This window comes from Oryx dammah, unplaced genomic scaffold (assembly GCF_014754425.2).
Source record: "Oryx dammah isolate SB20612 unplaced genomic scaffold, SCBI_Odam_1.1 HiC_scaffold_13, whole genome shotgun sequence".
NCBI classification, from domain to species: domain Eukaryota; kingdom Metazoa; phylum Chordata; class Mammalia; order Artiodactyla; family Bovidae; genus Oryx; species Oryx dammah.
The window spans coordinates 4981570-5003670 of NW_024070197.1; the positions used below are offsets into that span (position 1 = coordinate 4981570).

The window sequence follows — 22101 nt, forward strand, 5'->3', positions numbered from 1 at the left end:
AGGTGCCTCCACTCCGAAAAAGCCTCGTGACCTCCCTGCGCTATATGTCCGAGGCCATTTATCAGAGCATAGTCCACATGCACAAGCGGCCGGGATATTCCCCGCAGTGCTGGCAGCGGCTGGCCCAGCTCCGGGGCCCTCTGTGGGCCGCAGCGCAGACCACGTACGCCATGGCCAACCAGGCGGCCTATGCCTTCCCCGCCGAGGGCTGGCTCTCTCCGGGTCCAGCGCAGGGTACCCCGGGGCTAATCAAGGATGGAGGAGAAGGGCCAAGCTCCGAGGCCAGTCCACCTCTTCCCTAGACGTCAAAGAGTCAGAAGAAGCTTGATTTGAGCCAGGGGGACCCAAGCCTGCTCAGCAGAGACCACAGCTCTGACAGTGAGAGCCAAGCCTTGAAACCCCCTAGATTCTCCAAAATGACCAGCAGGGCCGATTGTTCGTCACAAACCCGGGGTGGTGATAGGAAAGGAACTTGAGAAATGGACTCAGAATGGTGAAATCTGGGTTTCCTTGAGGACTCAGATTACAGAGTTTAAAATTCATGCTAGACAATGCATGCACTTTGAGTATCTTGGAAAAACCAAGTTGGTGTATTAGTAACCACCACCCTTCCCGCCTACCTACCCACCCCTCTCCCCCTGCTCTCCCACCCTACCCCACTGACTCCCAGGCCCCTTGCTTCTCTGGAGGGCTAAAGCTGAGGTGCATGTACCACACTGGCAGTCTTTTATGAGAGCAAATATCAGGATGTAATTCACATGTATTTGCACACTTTGAAGTGTAGAACTGAAAATATATTCATATCCTTTTTTTTTTTTTTTTGTCTGAAAAAGCACTAGATCTTTCCTCATTAACCTCCAGGCCATGGAGGCAGATATTCACAAAGCTTTAATAAGAATCTGTCTTGGGAAATGTTTATAGTTTTCAGGTTGATGAAAGATGGTAATGCCACCACATTTTTGTTTCATTTAGATAAAACCTAAGTCAAGATATATGAAAAGGTTTCTGGACCTTGTGTATTTTTTATTATGTACCTACTTTTAGATTTCTGCTACTTCATAGATTTCAATTTGCAATGGTTTCATAGAGGATATTAAATCTCATATATATATTGTTGTTGGCTTTATATATTATTGTATTTAATTCCATATAGTTTTGATTTGCATTTTACACTGGGATCATACAGTCTCAGCATATAAATGTATATAATTTTTATGTAACAAAAATGAAATTAAAGTTTCAGAAATCTATTTTAGCCTTTGTTTTTCCATATCACTTAGTGACAAAGTAAACAGTACTGTTTTGGGGGGAAGGAAATGGCAACCTACTCAAGTATTCTTGCCTGGGAAATTCCATGGACAGAGAAGCCTGGGGACTGCAAGAGTCAGACACAACTTAGCAACTAAACCACCACCATGGTGATGGAAGTTAACTATAAGTATAATGGTAATTAAAAAAATAGTAATAACACAGAGACACGCACACACATTCACAGAGCTCAAATATATCCACATTGTTAGGCAACAGAGCTCTAGAACTTTCTTCACCTTGAAAAACTGAAACTCTGTACCCATTAAATTACTCTCTGGGTCTCCCCTCAGTCCCCAGTAACTACCATCTTACTATTTCTGTAACTATGAATTTGACTACTCTAGATATTTCAGTAAGAAATCATATGATACTTGTGTTTCTAAGGCTAAACACTGTCCGTTTGTATGTTTCTGTCACTCAGCATAATGCCTTTGGTATTCAGTCATGTTTTTGCACAGAGTAAGAGTTTATTATTTTTCATTGCTGACTGCCGTTCAGTTTTACAGATTGACTAGCGGTCGTTTATCTATCCACCATTTGTTGGACATTTGGGTTCCTTCCAGTTTGGGGGCATGCATGTGCGCTAAGTCGCTTCAGCCGAGTCCGACTCTTTGTGACCCCGTGGTCTGTAGCCTGCCAGGGTCTTCTGTCCATGGGATTCTCCAGGCAAGAACCCTGGGATGGTTTGCCCTGCTCTCTTCCAGGGGATCTCCCTAACCCAGGGATCAAATCCGCATCTCTTGCATCTCCTGCATTGGCAAGCAGGTTCTTTACCACCAGGGAAGCCCTCTGTTTTAGAGACAACATAATTCTATAAACATGCCACGTAGGTCTGTTTTTGGTGATGTAATATTTTTTATTTTCATGGGTAATATTTGAGATATTCGGCAAACTACCATTTATAGCATTTGTTCTTTAGATTAAAATGTTAGATTCCATCTGACATGAGGTCACAGTTTCACAAGCCATGGAGTGTTCACAAAACAAAACTTTTGAGCACCTCCAATATACCACGAAACCCAAAATTTTCATGAAAGTTGCATCAGGAAACACCTGTCAAAACAGGAGAACAGATGCTACTGAATTAGTCCCACGTGAACAAATGGATGCTTTATCTGTTCCCTCTCCTGATGTGATGATCCTAGAAGAGACAACCCATTCATAAATTTTAGGAAAATTTATTCTGCTTCCAAGCATTTACCCAGATAGCCTGGGTTAACTGTAGAGTTGTCAGAATGGCTCTGGGGCAGTGTGGAGGGCAGCTGTGAAAATTTCATCTTATGCTCTTGGAGTCAGTCATCCTACAATAAACTGATTCATTGATTACATAAAGATCCTTACCTCCCTGCTTTGGTTTCAAGATGCCTTCTTGTTTCATTGGGCTTTTCATTCCCTCTGACATCCAATATAATGCAGTCACATGAGATCTAATCATGGGTGTCCATGGGGATTGACCTGGCAGGTCTCATCCACAAGACCGGAAGATAAATTTATTTCCTGCTTACTTTGCATTTTCATTTGATCACATATGTATCTGATACATAACTATAACTTGATCTTTGTCTTTCCCAAGCATTTTTAGAAATTCTAACACATACATACATACTTTTAACACTAAATATTATTTTCTGTGAGTGAAAAATGTTTATAAACATGTCTTTATGCTATCTAATTTTGTATCATGACTTTTCTCCCAATTGTTTTTGAGAAGATTTTCTTCTTACATATGTACCTCTAGTTCATTGAGCTTCACCACTGTGTAATATTCCAATTCTCTCATAACCTGGTTGGTTTTTCTGGGGTCTAAGCTCCTATTCCAAAATTTTGTATGGAACCCCCACTCAAAGTTACCTTATTAACATAATAACAAAAACAGGTCTGTCATTCAGGAAACTCCAATTGTGTTTTTTATTTTTAATTGAAGGGTAGTTGATTTACAATGTTGTATCAGTTTCTGCTGTACAGCAAAGTATTCAGTTAGTGGAAATTCCAAAGGTTTTTGGAGTTTTGCCCCAGAGCCTTGGACAAAGGAGATATGTTTATTCTCAACTGATAAATCATTCAGAAATATGCTAAAGTGCATAAGAAAAGTTCAGTTCAGTTCAGTTGCTCAGTCGTGTCCGACTCTTTGTGACCCCATGAATCGCAGCACACCAGGCCTCCCTGTTCATCACCATCTCCCGGCGTTCACTCAGACTCACGTCCATTGAGTCTGTGATGCCATCCAGCCATCTCATCCTTGGTCGTCCCCTTCTCCTCCTGCCCCCAATCCCTCCCAGCATCAGAGTCTTTTCCAATGAGTCAACTCTTCTCATGAGGTAAAGTTAATAAGCAGCAAAACTACAGTGAAGATAACATTAATAGTTGACATTTGGGAAGTGGAAATTTCTATTGAAATGGTCTTATTCTTCAAATCCAGTAGCCTGATACAAGTAAAAGAAAAAAAAAATTATACTGCATATATATATATATATATAGTTGAATTCCTTCCTAAAGCTTCTTTCTCAAGCGCCTGACTGTAGCCTACTCCTTGTGCACAATCTCCAAAGGCGTCCCTTGGATAATGACATATTTAGGGTTGAAATTTTTCCTCAGTTTCTGATGCCTCCAAGTGAATGGGAAACAGAAGTTTAAATTATGCTCTGGAGGGAAAGTGAAGTGAAAGTCGTTCAGTTGTGTGACTCTTTTCCACTTCAGGGACTATACAGTCCATGGAATTCTCCAGGCCAGAATACTGGAGTGGGTAGCCTTTCCCTTCTCCAGGGGATCTTCCCAACCCAGGGATCGAACCCAGGACTCCTACATTGCAGGTGGATTCTTTACCAGCTGAGCCACAGGGAAGCCCAGGAGGAAAGTGAGTATAAAATTGCACATTCCGCACATGCGCAATTGTGCATTTCCTGTCACACTGCCAGTGTCCATCACCCGCTCTGAAACTCAAGCTTTTGGTTAAGTAAATAAAAAGCTGTGGGACTTCCTTGGTGGTCCAGTGGTTAAGAATCTGCCTTCCAATGCAGGGGACAAGGGTTCAATCCCTGATCAGGAAGGATGCCACATGCCACAGGGCAGCTAAGCCCCTGCACCGCCACTACTAAGCCAGAAAGGTCTAGATCTCAGGCTTGGCAACAACAGAAGCCACTGCAAGGAGAAGGCCACACAAGGAAACTACAGAAAAGCCCAAGGAGCAAGGAAGACCTAGCACAGTCAAAAATAAATAAATAAATTTAAAATAAATAATCCTAGTGGCTCAGAGGGTAAAGTCTGCCTGCAATGCAGGGCACCCGGGTCCGGAAGATCCCCTGGAGAAGGAAATGGCAACCCACTCCAGTATCCTTGCCTGGAGAATCCCCATGGACAGCGGAACCTGACCGGCTACAGTCCTTGGGGTCGCAAAGAGTCGGAGACGACTGAGCAACTTCACTTTCACTTTCAAAAAGGTGTGACTGCCTGAGGTCTCAAGTTCCGGGATCCAACCCCGCCCACAGCGCCAAGCCCCGCCCTAGGTCCAGGGCTCCTGCATCCTCGCTGCTCAGAGGATCCAGTTTCTTCCTCTGCTGGCCCTTTCCACGGAAGTGGGTGCGGGGGTGGGGGGGAGTGAAAGCGTTAGTCGCTCAGTAGTGTCCGACTCTGTGCGACCCCATGGACTGCAGCCCACCACGCTTCTCTGTCCACGTTTCTCAACTTTCAGCTTCTAATAGAAGTGGCCTGCGCATCTCTAGTTCTGCACCGAGGCCTGGCTTCAAAGGACAGCAGACGAGTGCAGAGGATCCAAAGCAGAGAAACCTGTCCAGAGGGAAGAGGAGCAGACCCGAAACTCCCAGGGGCCGGCCCGAGGACCACAGGCGGAGGCCCCTCCATCCACCCGAAAGCCACAGCCCCGCCCCAGTAGGCACGCGCAGTTCCCTGAAGAGCAGGAAGCGATTTCCGCGGAACAACGGGTACACTCGGAAGAGAAAGTCTTGGTTTCGTTGGTGGGACCGCGCTACGCGTTCTTCTAGCATCGCGGCCCCCGACCGGGGTTTCGGAGCGGCTCCCAGTAAGTTAAAACCCCTGAAGGCGGTGGTCGCTCTCGCTCTGAGTCCTCTCATTTCGCCTGTTGCGGCGTCACCTGAAGACTCGGTCCCGGCAGTCTGGGCCCGGTTCCTGTTAAAATCGCTCCGAGGCAGGCACCGGCCCCAACTTTCTGCCTTCGGTTCGTATAGACGCTGACCTCCTGCAGCTCTGTTTTCCTGCTCTGACTCCCTTTCTCAAAGTTCTATCCGACTCCGGGCTCCCCTGCCCGACCTCACCCTCCTCGGCCCGATTTCGTTCTGACAAGTCATCACTCCTGGAGGGTGGATCATCCTTGACCTCCCTCTAAGGAGAGCGGAAAGGGAGTACTGAGGCAGAAGTTTCTGCAACGAGTGAGGCATCAGAAATACTGTGCAGGGAGAACGCCAGGTGTTACGACAGGGCCAGGCTAGTCTGTGGGAGGAGGAATGGAAAGAGAGGGAGACAAAATGACGCACAGAAAAGAGAGGAAGAAACGCAGAAATGGGCAAAGGAGAAGAGAGAAACAGAAGGATCCCGGGAGATATACAGAGGAAAAAAAAGCACATAGTGGTAGAGAAAGCGGGGGTACCCAAACCTAGGTGAGCACTGAGTAGATTGGGTATGGACTGTTAAGTTCTGAAGTAGTGAATTTGTGGCTCGACAACCTAGTTTTTATAAAATTTGTTGACTTGTCTAAATTATGCAGAAGAGATGAGAGCTGCAAAACCAGGTGTTGGAATCAGATGATAATTCTATTTGCAGTCCCTATTCAACCCGAAGGCAGAGGCTTAACTCAGGCACTTCTAGGTCTTCCTCCGAGAAATGGAGGACGAATTTCTTTCACCACATGGAGCTTTTTTTTTTTTTAATGACTAGTTTTAAAATTAACTTATTTATTTTTGTTTTTGCCTGTGCTGGGTCTTCCTTGCTTGCAAGGGCTTTCTCTAGTTTTGGCAAGCAGGGGCTGCTCTTACTCATGGTGCACTGGACTTCTCTTTGCAGTGGCTTTTCTTGTTGCAGAGCACAGGCTCTAGAGCTTGCGGGCTTCAGTGGTTGCAGCACATGATCTCAGTAGTTGTGCGCACCACCTGAGGTGCCCTGAGACACGTGGGATCCTCCTGGACCATAGATTAAACCCGTATCCCCAGCACTGGCAGGCAGACTCCCAAACACTAGGCCACCAGGGGAAGCCTGCTAAAATGGCCATTGTTAATGGTACTGCTTTCCTCCCCTTTAAATTTACAGATTATTTTCCCTCTTAATTTGATTGTTCACATTATGAGGTTTATGAGGTTTATACGTGCTTTATATCCTAACTTGGAGCTCTTCTTTGATATCTGGTAAATAACTTTATAGTATTTCACTAGGCCTGTGGTTATGGATGTTGATAATATTGTAAAACTCAAAACCTAGATTCACCAGTTACTTTGGTATTTAACAACTTTATTCTTCCCTTAAAAGATCTGCTAAGTTAGTGAGCTCTGAGCTGAAGTCTCCAGCTAAGAATTGAATAGATGGTCCTCACTCGTCCCCTTCATCCTTTTTCTGCAGATGTTGAAGGGTGGGCTGGATGGATGTGGCTTGCATTTTTTGTGCTGTTTTTTTCTACAGTAGAGGAATTAAATGTTTGTCTTTCATTAAACCCTGAAAAAGAAGTCTCTCTTGCTCAGAAATAAATAAGGTAATCTGCAAATAGGACAAACTCTTTCTACTTAAACCTATACAGGCTGCCACTTACACTCAGTTCTGCTCACTCAACTCAGACTTCTTCAAAGTAACTTGGTAAATCCCTTCCCCTGTGAGATGCATGCACCACCTGTAACATGGAGAAGTAAAGTAGACCCGGTTTTCTGAGTCTGAGCAAATGAGATCCTCTGAGAGAAATAATTTACAAAGTTGGTCTTGTTTTGCATCTGGTGATTTTCTGGGATGAGTGGCCAGTTACAATGAGAATTTGAAATGCGCTGCAGTCATCCAACAATTATGAAAAACTTAAGGGCAGAGGGCATAGGACCAGAGATAAAGACATAACTTTTCTCTTAGCTTGTATCTATCTCTGTATCATAACATGAAGTCTTTTCCTTAAGACTTATTGTGATCATTTCATAATGTTTGAAAATGTCAAATCACCCTGTAGTATAGTCAAAACTAACATAGTATTTTACATCAATTATATTTCAACAAAATAGAAAAAAAAAGTTAAAGTGACTTTGTTGTTGTTCAGTTGCTCAGTCATGTCTGACTCTTTGCGACCCCAAGGACGGTAGCCACCAGGCTCCTCTGTCCATGGGATTCTCCAGGCAAGAATGCTGGAATGGGATGCCATTTCCTTCTCCAGAGGATCTTCCTGACCCGGGGATGGAGGCCACTTCTCCTGCATTGCAGGCAGATTCTTTACCACTAAGCCATCAGGGAATCCCTACTGTGACTTTAGAATAAGTGTTGAATTAGTCTTCACATAAACATTGGAGCACAGTAACTAAGTGCAAAAAACAGTATTTATTGGTTTATGACCTTTGTTGTAAAAAAAGTACAAAGTATATTTTACTGAAGGCAGAGATTATGTACAAAAAATTAAGCAGGCAAGAATACTGAAGTGGGTTGCCATGCCCTCCTCCAGGGGATCTTCTTGACCCAGGGATTGAACCTGGGTCTCCTGTATTGCAGGCAGATTCTCTATTGTCTGAGTCACCAAGGAAACCCAGATTGTTGGATGGATGAGCATCTTATCCTGTATCAGCCAGTCCTTGGATGCTGGCTGCCCAGGGAGGAGCCAGGAACTGGGAGGAGACAGTTTCCTTTGGCTGAATGTCATATGGACAGAGGACGGTGCGGTTGCAGCAGAGTGGGGGTTCCAGCAGGAGAAAGGGTTGAAGAAAGGGGTGAAAACTCACATATTGGTCTTCTGATAGGAGTTCTGTGTCTCTGATCCCTCCAGTCACTGGGGACCTTCTTTTCCCCAGAGGAAGTTTCTTTCTGTGTGGATACTTGTGGCAGGGGAGGGAGGTTTGTTGATTCCAAACATTAAAAGATGTGGTTTTTTTTTTGGTCACACAGAATAATCTTACCTGAGAAAGAAGCTCAGAGGAAGAGGAAAGAAAGAAGGGATGGCCCTTTCCCAGGTAAGTCATATTCTTTATTGATCTGTTAACTCTTTCCTAAAATGACATGAATTGGACTTGTTAAACTTCTCTATGAAGTTTCCTGCCTAAAATATTTAATCACACACAGGGCCTTCCCTGAATCTCCTCTCATCTCCCTGCAGACTTCCTCCTCAGTGTGACTTAGTGACCTGGCATTTGGGAAGACGGTCCTTTTAGGTGATCCTCCTGTGAAAGGTTTTGTACTCAGATGTGGATTGGAGGTAGGAGTAGGCTCTGTGGTGTCAGTGAGGTCGGGTACTAAGGATTGTTCAGAGAACCCTTCTGCAAGCCCTTTCAGCTCCATATAAACCAGGGTCAAAGAGACTACATATGATAAGTGATCTTCCAATGCTCACAATACCTGAAGAAGTCTGAAAGGAAGACTTATATGGGGAAACATGCTTTTGAATGCGTTTGAAGTTGAGTGAATCACTGTTTCTGACTCTAAAATGTCAGTACTTTAAAATGGGAAGTTCCAAAATGGAAACAGGATGTAGAAGAGAGTGTTTTAGTACATGTGCTATGCTAAGTCGCTTCAGTTGTGTCCAACTCTTTGCGACCCCATGGACTGTAGCTGCCAGGCTCCTCTGTCCATGTCCTCCAGGCAAGAATACCAGAGTGGGTTGCCATTTCCTTCTCCAGGGGATCTTCCTGATCCAGGGATTGAACCTGAGTCTCTCATGTCTCCTGCATTGGCAGGTGGATTCTTTACCACTAGTACCACCTGGGAAGTCATGTTTTAGTACATAATTAGTTGTAAAGAATGCAATTAACTTAAATGCCTAACAGGAAAAGCTCTGTATATCATTCATACCACATTCATGGCTGAAAGACCCAGGTATTCCAGTAGGGACTCTCATGTAGTGGGGATTTTCGATTAAAATGGTTATAATTCAGCCAAGACATGGGAGCAGAACCTTCTGTCATCAGAAAGCCTGGAGCCATGATCTGATTCTACCATTATAGTTATTCAGTGTTGTATATTGATAAAAAAGAATGCTAAGCATCATCTGAGCCTTCAGCATGTTTCAGCCTTCAGTTATGTTTTAGTCATAACATCAGAGGTCACAGATCACCATAACAAATAGTGTTATTTTTTTTGTATTAAACATCTCATGTATATACACTTGTGATTCAGCTCCACATAGCGATGCAGATTAGAAGCTTTAAGTAAAACGTCCCTTTCTCTGTCACGTCTTCCAGCATCACTTAATGTCTCCATCAGGAACAACTCTTTGTTCTCAACCCAAATCTTAATAAAAATGCATCTTATATAGTAATGTGGTTTTAGAAAATATTTTTCAGTAAATTTTTTCTTATGGTATTTATTCTGCAAGTTTAAATTTTCACAAGCCATACATGTTGGAGTTATTTTCACTTTAGAAAACATAGAGGTGGTTTTCCTTTTTACATCCTCATTGGATCATTCTCTTCATGAAGACACAAGGGTTTCACATTTGTTTCTGTTATAAAAGATTTCACAGTGGCTGCTTTTGAGCAGGCTAGCTTCAGTACAGATGCCTAAGGATTTCTCCAGATTGAGCAGCTTAAGCATGTTATTGTTGTTGTAGTTGTTTAGTCACCAAGTTGTGTTCAACTCTTTTGCAGTTTGGTGGCCTGTAGCCTGCCAGGCTTCTCTATCCATGGGATTCTCCAGGCAAGAATACTGGAGCAGGTTGCCATTTCCTTCACAAGAGCTTAAGCATGATTACTGCCTTAATGATGATGTTTCTAAGGAAGAACAGAATTTGCAAGTTCTAAGTAAAGATTTTAAATCAACCATCTTAAACATCCTTAAAGAGCTATGGGGAGCCACGGACAAAGAACTAAAGGAAAGTGGGAGAATTGTGTTTAAACAAATAGAAAATATTAATAAAGGGTTTTCCTTGGTGGTCCAGTGGTTAAGACTCTGCACTTCCCTGTAGCAGGCACAGGTTCAATCCCTGGTTGGGGAACTAAAATTTAAGATCCCACATACCACAAGGTTCAGGCAAAAAAAAAAAGTTAAAAATAGGTATTTGCACACATACTTGTACATGAAAGTTTCAGCAGAACTGTTAAAATTAGGAAAGAAGTGGTAAAAACTAAATGGCCATCAGGGGATGAGTGGATATGTAAAACGTGTTGTAGTCATAGAATTAAATATTATTCAGCCCTGAAAAAGGAATACTTTAGGAATGTAGTACTGATACCATATTATGGATAAATTGAAAAAACCATTGTAAGTAGAAGAAGCCACACAGAAAAGCTCACATTTCGTACCATTGCATTTATATGAAAATATCACAAGTAGGTAAATGCATAATTGACAGTAAGCATTATGGTATACAGGGATGGGGGGCAAAGAGGAACGGAAGAGATTGTTAAATGGGTAAATTTCCTTTAACAATGATAAAATGTTTTTGAACTAGACAGGCAAGTGTTTGTTCAACATTGTGGGGGTACTAAATGCCACTCACTGAATGGTACCTTAAAATAGCTACCGTTATGTTACATGAATTTCACCTCAGTTTAAAAAAATTTAAGAAAAGTAACTTGCTCAAAATTATCTTACAAATCGGTCAGGACATTCGCTCCAGCCAAGTCAACCCTTACATGTTTGTTTCTGTAATTTTGTCAGACTCGGAGCTTGCTCCTTGTCCACTTGGCGAAATGTGCTTTCCTTTCAGGGACTATTTACATTCAAGGATGTGGCCATCGAATTTTCTCAGGAGGAGTGGGAATGTCTGGCCCCTTCTCAGAGGGCCCTCTACAGGGACGTGATGCTGGAGACCTACAGGAACCTGGTCTCCCTGGGTGATGATAACTTCTCTCCAGAAGTTGGTAACTAGTTCTATGTATCTTTTGAGTTTTGCCTTCTGAGTCTCAAACTTGGGATCCCCTGGCATGCTTAGTTTCAAATCCCTGTTCTTAAGAGAGTGACTGAAGCTGTTTGGATTCAGAATGAAAAGGCTTCATGACATGGTTATCACTCTATAACTTCTCATTTCTTCAGAAGTTGGGCATTCGTGCTTGATCAGTGATGGTTGCAGAATATTAGTAGTCGGAAAGCGTTAGAGCACATTTTTTAAAAACATCTCATTCTGTGCTTCCACCCTTGTGTTTTTGATTCAGTAGTTCTTAAAAGTTAATTAGATAATCTGCACGCCGTGCTGTGGTGTGCTTAGTGGCTCAGTTGTGTCTGACTCTTTGCGACCCCATGGGATTTTCCAGGCAAGAATAATGAAGTGGGTTGCTGTCCCCTCCAGGGGATCTCCCCAACCCAGGGATCAAATCCAGGTCTCCTACATTGCAGGCAGATTCTTTACCATCTGAGCCACCAGGGAAGCCCATGAATACCGGAGTGGGTAGCCTATCCCTTCTGCAGTGGATTTTCCTGACCCTACTTAATCTAAAACTTCAGGAGGCAGTCAGTTGACTAATTTTTATGATGCATTTCTAGACCCATCTATCATTTTCTTTCTCAGCTGAACAAAGAGTGGGCATGTGTTCTGTAATAGCCTAGCATGTCATGTCCCATTTTACTTTATGAATTGAAATCTCTTATAAGCTGAATGTTATCTTCATCTTAGAGCAAGGGAAAGAGCCCTGGACTTTGGAAGGCAAGAAAGTATGAATAGATGGAGATGTGAATACAGATAAGAGCTCAAGTGGGCACAGAGTAAACTGCTCCATTAAATATTGCTTGGGAAATTCTTCTTAAGTGGGAATTATCTGTAGAAAAATAACAGTTTGTTTCTTAGCGGATCTCAAAGGAGATCCATCCCATACACTCAAACTTGTCACTCTCTTGTTCAAATATAAAGTTTAAACTCCATTCTACCATGATGCTGTGGCTCATTCAGAGCTGAGGAAGGGCTTTGTTGTGACCTACAGCATTCTATTTTCTATTTTATAATGGACACCGCTGACCATTTCAATGCTTTGGTTTGAGAGGGACTGAGATGGCTCTCTCAGGAGTCATCTTTTCCTTTGATCTCTCTTGGTTTTCAGTTAATACATATCAAGTTCTCTGTTGTCCTGACCCTAGGACTGTTTCGTTCATTCCCTTTCACATTTTATATCCTTGAGAGAACTTCTCAGAAGATAGACAAACTTCAGTAATTCTCAAAATATATTTCACTTTTCCTATAATGTATTCCTTCTGGAATATATATTCTTTCTTCTGTTTTTATGGAAGAATCCTTTAGAATGCCAGAAACTGTTATTTGGTATAATTGCAGTTATTTATTAACTTAACCTGCTAGATTTATCATGGGTTGCATGCATGCATGCCTGCTAAGTTGGATCAGCTGTGTCTGACTCTTTGCAACTCTATGAACTGTAGCCTACCAGGCTCCTCTGCCAATGGGGTTCTCCAGGCACACATACTGGAGTGAGTTGCCAAGCCCTCCTCCAGGGGATCTTCCTGACCCAGTGATCAAACCCATATCACTTATGTCTCCTGCATTGGCAGGTGGGTTCTTTACCACTGGTGCCACCTGGGAAACCCACTGTGATATATAGAGTTTTTAAAATGTTTTTTTCTTATATCACATTGCCACATGCTATTAAACACATTTTTGTATAATTATGTAATTCAATATATTTATTTTCCAGATTATCTTATAGGAATCCTTTCTGCTGGATTTGCAATTAACAAATTATCACCAAGAGAGAACACTAATTTAGGAGAATTATATGGAAATGAAAACCATGGCATCAAGGATTTTGACCTCAAGGAAGTCTGTGAAAATATGCAGAAGAGTGAGAGTGAGTGGGGCTGTGATGCAAGAAATGACAAAGAAGTGCTTTTGACCTGTAACAAAAATCTCAGTCAGAGAGAAGATCAGGATAATAAATCCTTAATTAATTTTCCTCAGAGTGTTTCTGTAAGAAGTAATACATATGAATATTTCATGCATGACAAGCCATTCATAAGAAGTTGGTTAACAATGAAAAATAACATGAGCATTGCTAGAAGCAAAGATATAAAGTATTTGGACAACAGAACTGGAGCAAGGCTGCAGGCACAGGTGGCTGAACTGCAGAGATTTCCAGCTGAGGAGAAAATGTATAGAGGCCCTCAAGTTGAGAAGTCAGTTAACAATGGTTCCTCAGTTTCCCCACTTCATAGAATTCCTCCTCCTGTGGAATCTCCTGTGTTACCCACACAACACAGGAGAACACACACTGAAGAAAAATCTTACAACTGTAATGACTGTGGGAAGGCTTTTAGCAAAAGCTCAAACCTCAGAAATCACAAGAGAATCCATTCTGGACAGAAACCTTACAAATGTAATGTGTGCGGCAAAGCCTTTAACCAGGGTTCTAATCTCACTACACATCAGAGAGTGCACACAGGAGAGAAACCGTATAAATGTGATGTCTGTGGCAAGGTCTTTAGTAGAAACTCACACCTTGAAAATCATCGGAGGATGCACACTGGAGAGAAACCTTACAAATGTAGCGAATGTGGTAAGGCCTTTATCCAGCATTCACTCCTATGGAGTCATGAGAAGATGCACAGTGGTGAGAAACCTTACAAATGTCATGACTGTGGCAAAGCATTTGCCGAGCGGTCAAGCCTTAACAAACACAAGAAAATCCATACCGGAGAGAAACCGTACAAGTGTACTGTGTGTGGCAAAGCCTTCACCATGAGATCAAATCTTACTCAGCACGAGACAATCCATACTGGAGAGAAACCTTACAAATGTAGTGAGTGTGGCAGAGCTTTTACCCAATTTTCACGCCTTACTCGACATCAGAAAATGCACACTGGAGAGAAACCACACAAGTGTAATATGTGTGGTAAGGCCTTTATTGAACTTTCACAACTTTGGGGTCATGAGAGAATTCATACTGGAGAAAAACCACACAAATGTAATGTGTGTGGCAAGAGATTTACCCAACGTTCAAGCCTTATGGCACATCAGAGAATTCATACAGGAGAAAAATCTTATAAATGTAAAGACTGTGATAAGGCCTTTATCCAACGTTCCCAACTTTGGGGTCACGAGAGAACTCACACTGGAGAGAAACCTTACAAATGTAATGACTGTGGCAAAGCTTTCACAATGCGTTCATACCTTACTCAACATAAAACCATCCATACTGGAGAGAAACCTTACAAATGTCATGAATGTGGCAAAGCTTATACCCAATTTGCAAGCCTTACTAGGCATCAAAAAAGGCATACTGAAAACAGACATAAATTCAACACGTATGGCAGTGCTTTTATTCAGGACTTGAGCTTTGGGGATCATCCAACAATTCATAGTAGAAAGAAACCTTAAAACGTAATGCCTGACACGAAACTTGTGCAAGTATTCAAGCCCTACTCAGGTTGAGAGACTGTATCATGGAGGAGGAGACTTACAGATGGCCAAAAGGTACATGATACGGTGCACAGCATCACTAATCGTCGGGGAAATTCAAGTCAAGACCACAATGAAATACCACCTCACACCTGTCAGAATGGGCTGGCATCGAAAGGACAACTCACAGTGTTGGTGAAGATGAGGAGAAAAGGGAACCCTCAAGCACTTTTGGTAGGATTGTAAATGGGTAGCTACTATGGCAGACTGTGGCCACTCCTCAAAAAATTAAAAATAGAGCTGCCATATAATCTGGCAATTGCACATCTAGGCATTTACCTAGAGAAAACAAAAATGCTCGTTCAAAAAAAATATGCATTTTGTTGTTCATTGTACCATTATTTATAATAGCCAAGGTAAGGGACTTACCTGGTAGTCTAGTGGCTTAGAATCTGCAATTCCATTGCAGGAGGTATGGGTTCAATCCCTGGTCAGGGAGGTAATCCCACATGCCTTAGGGCCAAAAGAACAAAACATAAAACAGAATATTGTAACAAATTCAATAAAGACTTTAAAAATGTTCCACATTAAAAAAAATTTTTTTTAAACAAAGAAGCCAAGGTAAGAAACCTACCAAAAGTCCACCAATAGATAAATCAATAAAATAGATAAAGGGAAAAAATATATATATACATATACACACACATCCACATATATACACACATACAGTGGAATATTAGTTGTGAAGAAAAACCAAAATCTTGCCATTTCCAGTAACATACACAACTCTACAGGGGTATTTGACTGGGTGCAATAAGTCAGAATGACACAGCCTGTGATTTCACTTATATGTGGAATTTAGAAAACAAAAGGAAAATAGTCTCATAAATAAAACAAATAGATGGTTGCCAGAAGGGCAGGTGTGTGTGAAGTGAAAGAAAGTGAAAAAGTGAAAGTAAAGTTGCTTAGTCGTGTCCGACTCTTTGCAACTCCATGGACTGTAGCACGCCAGGCTCCTCCGTCCGTGGAATTTTCCAAGCAAGGATACTGGAGTGGGTTGCCATTTCCTTTTCCAGGGGATCTTCCCAACCCAGGGATGGAACCCCTGCCTCCTGCACTTCAGGCCAACTCTTTACTGTCTGAGCCACCAGGGAGGCCCTTGTGTGTGAAGTAGGAAAGGTTTAAGAGGCACAGGTCTACAGTTACATAATGAAGTGTAGGGTGTAATATACAAAATAAGGAGTATAGTCAGTGATAGTAACTTTGAATGGGGACAGATGGCTACTAGACTTACTGGGGTGATTAGTTCATCCTGTATACAGTTGTTAAAATAGTTGTGTGGTACACCTGGAGCATAATATTGCATTATCCCCTGCATGTGTGCATGCTAAGTAACTTCAGGGATGGCATATGTGGGAGAAAAAAATGGGGGTGGAACAATGGTCTCCCTGTGTTTTGAAGGGGAATAGCTACTGTATATATAAAATATTCAAAATTAGTCTCATTTTCGGAAACCAAAGGGATAGTGTTACAGAGGACAGTCATCAAAAGAATCAGAGTAGTATATCTGTGAAGGCTGCGGATTTGGCCTCTAGAGTTGCATTTTGATACCATTTTATTTATTAGAATGTATCATACTTCTCATATCCAAATGAATAAAATGTAATCTTTTTTTTTACAGTGTTAGTTGCTCAGTCGTGTCTGATTCTTTGCGACCCCATGGACCATAGCCCACCAGGCTCCTCTGTCCATGGGATTTTCCAGGCAAGGATATTGGAGGAGGTAGCCATTCCCTTCTCCGGGGAACTTCCCAACCCAGGGATTGAACCCAGGTCTCCTGCAGTATAAGGCAGATTCTTTACCATCTGAGCCAGTAAGGAAACCCAATCGTTTTTGTAATCCTTAGTGAATCGTGTGCCTTCTGTTAATGCAAGCACATTCCAGTGCATTGGGGGCTTCATAATAATGACCCTTAAGTATACATCATCATGTTCTCTAGGCTGAATGGCATCTGTGACAATTTCTTTTCAAATTAGATTTAAACAAAGTATTTGAAAAAGATATATATTCACAATTTACATTGGAGTTAGAAACTCCATAGTGTAACCGAGATTATTTCTGTAGCTATAATTAAAATACTATAGCAGTACAATTTCAGACTCAGCCCCCTGAAATCTGCCTCCTCGGTTGTAAATCTACACTGTATGATTATATTCCTACATACATTTGTATGTGTGTGCACTTGAAGCTTTACGTGAAGTGACAAGATACGGTGAACATATAAAAAATACTAGGAGATAAAATTTCAGAAATATAGATAAAATAATCTTTTTGTGTGTGTGCTTAGAGTTCATATTTTAATAAAATTTATATTTCAAGGCAAGACAAAAAAAAAACACATTTCTGTTTGCTTGGGCTTCCTCCCTCCCTCCCTCCCTAATGTGCAGTGTACATCTGCGTTACACATAAACCACAGCTCCTCAGAGGTGGGAGTGCCTCCTTGACCATAAAGGTCAACTGACTTTTTTATTCCTGACACTAGTGATCTAACTTCTTAAAAGTGTTCTAGGATCTTCCCTAGTGGTCCAGTGGCTAAGACTTCGAACTCCCAATGCAGGGGTTCTGGGTTTGATCCCTGGTCAGGGAACTAGATCCCCCATGTTGCAACTAAGACCTGGCCAAATAAATATTAATTAGATATTTTTTAAAAGAGTAGTGTTCTTTCTCAACTCTGTGAAAGGTCATGGTGACTTACTGCTTGCTTTGTACATGGTTACCTGGACTGTATGTCCTTGGTGAAGTTTATGAAAAATGATCAACATGTCATATTGATGAATTATCCTTTATCTCGAAAATGTATATTCAACTGTGCCTTTGACTTCTAACAGGCAGAATAGTTCTCAGAGCTTTATGAGAGTCTCCCAAATTATAATCCTCAGCTTGGCTCAAATAAAATTCCCTTTTTCCTTCTTGATTGTTAATGGAATTTTGTTGACATTTTCTTGTAGTCAATAGGCTATCAGGGACACCTACTGGAGGACCCTGGAGTCTGTCCCAAACCCATGCTTGGTACCAGCGTGGGTCCTTTGAGCCCCGCCCACTTCTTCGGTGTTTCTTGGATACTTTAGTGATTTCTCCTGATATTCAGACATCATTGCTTTAAATGATGTCCTGAGTTTTATTCAAGCTGTTTTTTCTCAGGACTTGGAGTCCTCAGAGGGAGTATGGTTTAACATTCCCTAGGCAGGGAACTTCCCTGGTGGCCCAGTGGGTAATAATCTGCCTTGCAATTCAGGGGATGCAGGTCAGGGAAATAAAATCCCACATGCCATGGAGCAACTAAGCCTGAACGCTGCAGCTACTGAGCACGCATGCTCTGGAGCCCATGTGCCACGATGAAAGATCCTGCATGATGCAATGAAAATCCCACATGCCACAACTAAGACCCAATGCAGCCAAATGTTTAAAAAAAAAAATTTCCCTAGGCAGGGAACTTTGTAATGAACTGGGTTGGCTGGCCTTTTTTTTTTTTTTTAATTTGGCTTAAATTGGAAAGATTATATGTGATTTGAACAAACTTTGATAGTAAAATGAGACTGATCCTGGGTTTACTGAAATAAAAGTAGTATATCTCTTTGGGATGTTCATGTTATCTCTGTCACAATATTTGTCTACAAGAAAATTAACGGTACAAACAAAATGGCATGGCAATTTATCAGAAATGTTCAGAATGTTAGGTTGTATGTTATGGGAGTAAAGAATCAGATGCTGTTACCAAAAGGTATGGGTAGGGGGTCTGGCTGCTCACGGCTCAAAAGCCAGTAAACGGGCCAGGCTGGGGAAAAGGAAAGTTTATTTCAGTTGCTGGCAACTGTTGGGGAGGGGTGGTGGACATCTGTCCAAAGGCTAACTCCCTACCCTGCCCCCGACAAGCAGGGGTGAGAGCTTCTATAGACAGTGTGTGTGCGTGGGGTGGGGAGGGGCAGATTACATGCAGAAATACAGTCATCTCTAACAGTCATCTTCATATTGGTCATCAGTGGTCTGACTAGCAGTAGTGTCTTGGTTGTTTTAGGTACAGTTAATCTTTAGTTCTGGGGTACACTTGTTCCCATTTCTTTGTGGTCAGTTCTTGGAATTGTGGCAGCTCAAGTCCTGGGTACAGTCTGGCCATCTTGTAGTTAACTTCTCCATCTGGGGTTTTGGTATCTATAGGACAGCTCACAGGATATGGTTCAGAATATTATCTACAGCCCTTAAGAAAGAACTAAAGGTCCTTGACTATGCTTAATGACTACATTATTATTATTTAGTCTCCTTCCTTTGTTTAAGCATTTCTCACTTTTCTGATTAAAATTATTTTTTGACTAAAGTGTTCCACAGGCAAAAGGCAGGCAGAAGACATGGTTAGGGGTGGGGCGGAGGCAAGGATCATAGAGGCCAGCTCCGTTTCAATGCCACAAATATAATTTGAGGTTTACCTGATGACAACCCACTGATCTGTAAACCTATGCATTACAGCAGCTTTCTTTGTAGTGATAAAATGCATTCACTCATTCTATCAATGAGGAACAATTCTAATCACTCATGATACAGCAGGGAATCAATGACCATCTTCAAATAGCTTATATTCTGTAAGGAAAGTCAGCAATAATAAAACAGGATGGTGATAAATACAATGAGGGTGTGCATGTACAATGATAGAGTGAGAGTCCTGATTTAAACTATGATAAGGTGATATTTGAGAAGAATCACTCGTTAATTGGAGAGTGTCATGCAAATGGAGAAAGGCCATTGCGTGGACAAACTAGGAGAAAATTGCCAGGACAGGAACATTTACAATGACTGAGGGCTAGTTACAACTGATGTGTGGCTTGGTGGGGTGTGATACTAAGTTTCCACTGGAGACATTTAAAATTTGGGACTTCCAGTTAGGTTTTTTTTTTTCCCCCAGGACTTAGAAGCCGCACTATATAAACCAGCTGTGTGAATACTTTTGTATGAACCAAAAAAGGGTTTGGAAACCCCAATCTAAAGCCAGCTGGTCAGAAGCAGAGATGACAACCTGGACTTTTACTGGCATCTGAAGTGTGTTGTGGGGGGAGTGGAGTGGGGGGAGTGGAGTGGGGACAGGGGAGTGGCAGGTTTGTGGGATGTGTGGGATCTGATGCTATATCAGATAAATGCCGAGGTTGAGTTGAATTGTAGGACACCCAGCTGGTGTCACATGCAATTGCTTGTTTTGGAAACAACACCCACATATTTGCTGATCAGAAGTGTCAGAAACTGGAGTGTTCTCTGTCAGTGTAGAAGTAGTTTAAGGGTAAAGGAGACAGAGGGAAGAAACACACAGGTAGGAGGAAATGGACTTTTCCCTCCACAGGAAAAAGGACACAAACAGGCTATCTTAGCATAAAATTCAGGTTAACTGAAATCAGAATGACTTGCCTACTTATCAATATGTGAAAAATTCTTTGATCAGTCCTGTCGCTATGAGTCTCTGGAACAGAGCACAAGGCCAAGTTGGCCTCCTGCGAGAACAGGGAATAGAAGCCAAAATGCTATTCTGTAGAATGTCAGTGTAAAACAGCTACTTCCACGCATGCAGAGCTTGTACTTCACATTCTAGTTTGTATGGAACAACTGCAGACTGCTTAAATTAAATCCAACCGCAGGAAATGTTTCTGGATCTAGCCACCACCACATACAGATCCTTCTTCGAGATCTCAGACCACTGAATTGCTTCAGTCTCACAGGACTGAGTGCAACCTACTGACTGGCACAAACAAGCTTTTGACTTAAACCGTTTTCAGTGTTAGAGGAAAACATCTTCAGTTCAGTTCAGTGGCTTAGTCATGTCCGACTCTTTGCGACCCCATGGACTGCAGCACGCCAGGCCTCCCTGTCCATTACCACCTCCCGGAGTTCACTCAGACTCACATCCATCGAATCCGTGATGCCATCTAGCCATCTCATCCTCTGTCGTCCCCTTCTCCTCCCGCCTTCAATCTTTCCCAGCAGCAGCGTCTTTTCCAATGAGTCAGGTCTCCACATCAAGTGGTCTAAGTATTGGCGTTTCAGCTTCAGCCTCAGTCCTTCCAGTGAATATTCAGGAGTGATTTCCTTTAGATGGAGACACAGTAACTTAATCTCTTAGCAGGGAGCAACGATGCATCGTCAAGAGACGCGAAAGATTCTCAAGCGTTTCTAAGCCAGAGAGCTCCGCCTTCGACGCGGAGGGAGGCGCAGGCCCCGCCCCTTCCCCGCCTTCTCGCCCGCCCGCGCGGACCTGGATTTCCCCCGCTCCGCCCCTCTCCGGCCGCGCCCCGCCCTGGCTCCGCCCCCGCCGCCGTAACTCCGAGTCCGCGCGTGCGCAGCTGGCAACGGACCCGGAAGCGAAGATCGCGGAGAGAAGGTCATATTGCGGCGCGTTGTTTCTTGTTTTTCGTGTAAATTTGCGCTTTATAGCCGCGCGCCCAACCCTTCCTCAGGGTGTGGGAGTCACTAGGGGCCTGAAAATCACCGCACCTACCCCTCCGTGCCCCGTAAGTCCAGACGTCGCCGTCACAGGGGGCGTTTCCCTCTGCGTTTCATATCTCTCTGAGGCGAGTTCGGTGCCTTGGCTTTTTTTTTTTTTCCCCCTTTTGGTTTTCTTCTTCGCTCTATGTTCCTGCTTAAAATCCTTTACTGACCGCCGCCCCCGCTGACCCGCGTAAAGCCCTCTCCCCCGACATGGATTCGCTCTCCCCTCTTCCTCCCCTTCCTCGTCCCCCATAACCTCGCCTTGGAGGCCGCGCGCGTCCTCTCCCCGGTCCTGGGGTTCTGGGGAGCCCTCGCGGCTCCTGAGACCCCCGCCCTCCCAGCCCCTCTGTCCTCGCGTCGGGCCGGTCCTTCTGCCGCACAGGCCTCTTCATAGTGACGTTTCCCCGTCCGCGTGTGGGGGGAGGTGACATGGGTCAGCCCCGTGACACCCAGCTTTCTCGCTGGAAATGCTGTCTTCCGCTAGGCGGGCATCTTATTCGGTCGACATCCCTGTAAATATGTGGGCGAGGGGGATCAGGAGAAGCCGAGACCGAGCGGTTCACAGAGAAGTAGGAAAACTAAGGAGGAAATAAGAATGAGTGAGAACAGATGGCCTCGAAGAGGACGGGCCAGGGCCTGTTTCAATGAGTACTTGGTAAGGATGTCAGTGATTTTTTTTTTAGCAATTGAAACCTAGTTTAGTCAGTCTAATATTCCGTTGTCTTCCATTTTATGCGATCTGTTAAAATAGTGAGGTGCTAAGTGGATGTTCCCCTCAGGTCTTTCTTCTGTGT

The 22101-nt window shown here is 43.1% G+C and overlaps 1 protein-coding gene across 4 annotated transcripts in view; it reads left to right on the forward strand.

The window, feature by feature from the left end:
* LOC120871946 (zinc finger protein 420-like) overlaps positions 1–22101 on the forward strand; it is a 719570-nt gene that overhangs the window by 69762 nt on the left and 627707 nt on the right. For 2 of the 4 annotated variants that reach the window (XM_040251979.1, XM_040251989.1), the window contains exon 1: positions 21153–21330. Coding sequence is in view for 1 of the 4 variants with exons in the window: in XM_040251983.1 (XP_040107917.1) it covers positions 8451–8465; positions 11156–11309; positions 13086–14764 (1848 nt within the window). In the remaining 3 variants the exon portion in view is untranslated. Of the gene's footprint in view, positions 5943–8400; positions 8466–11155; positions 11310–13085; positions 21331–22101 lie in introns of those variants that run through there. The other 2 variants (XM_040251983.1, XM_040251981.1) reach the window with 2 other exon arrangements.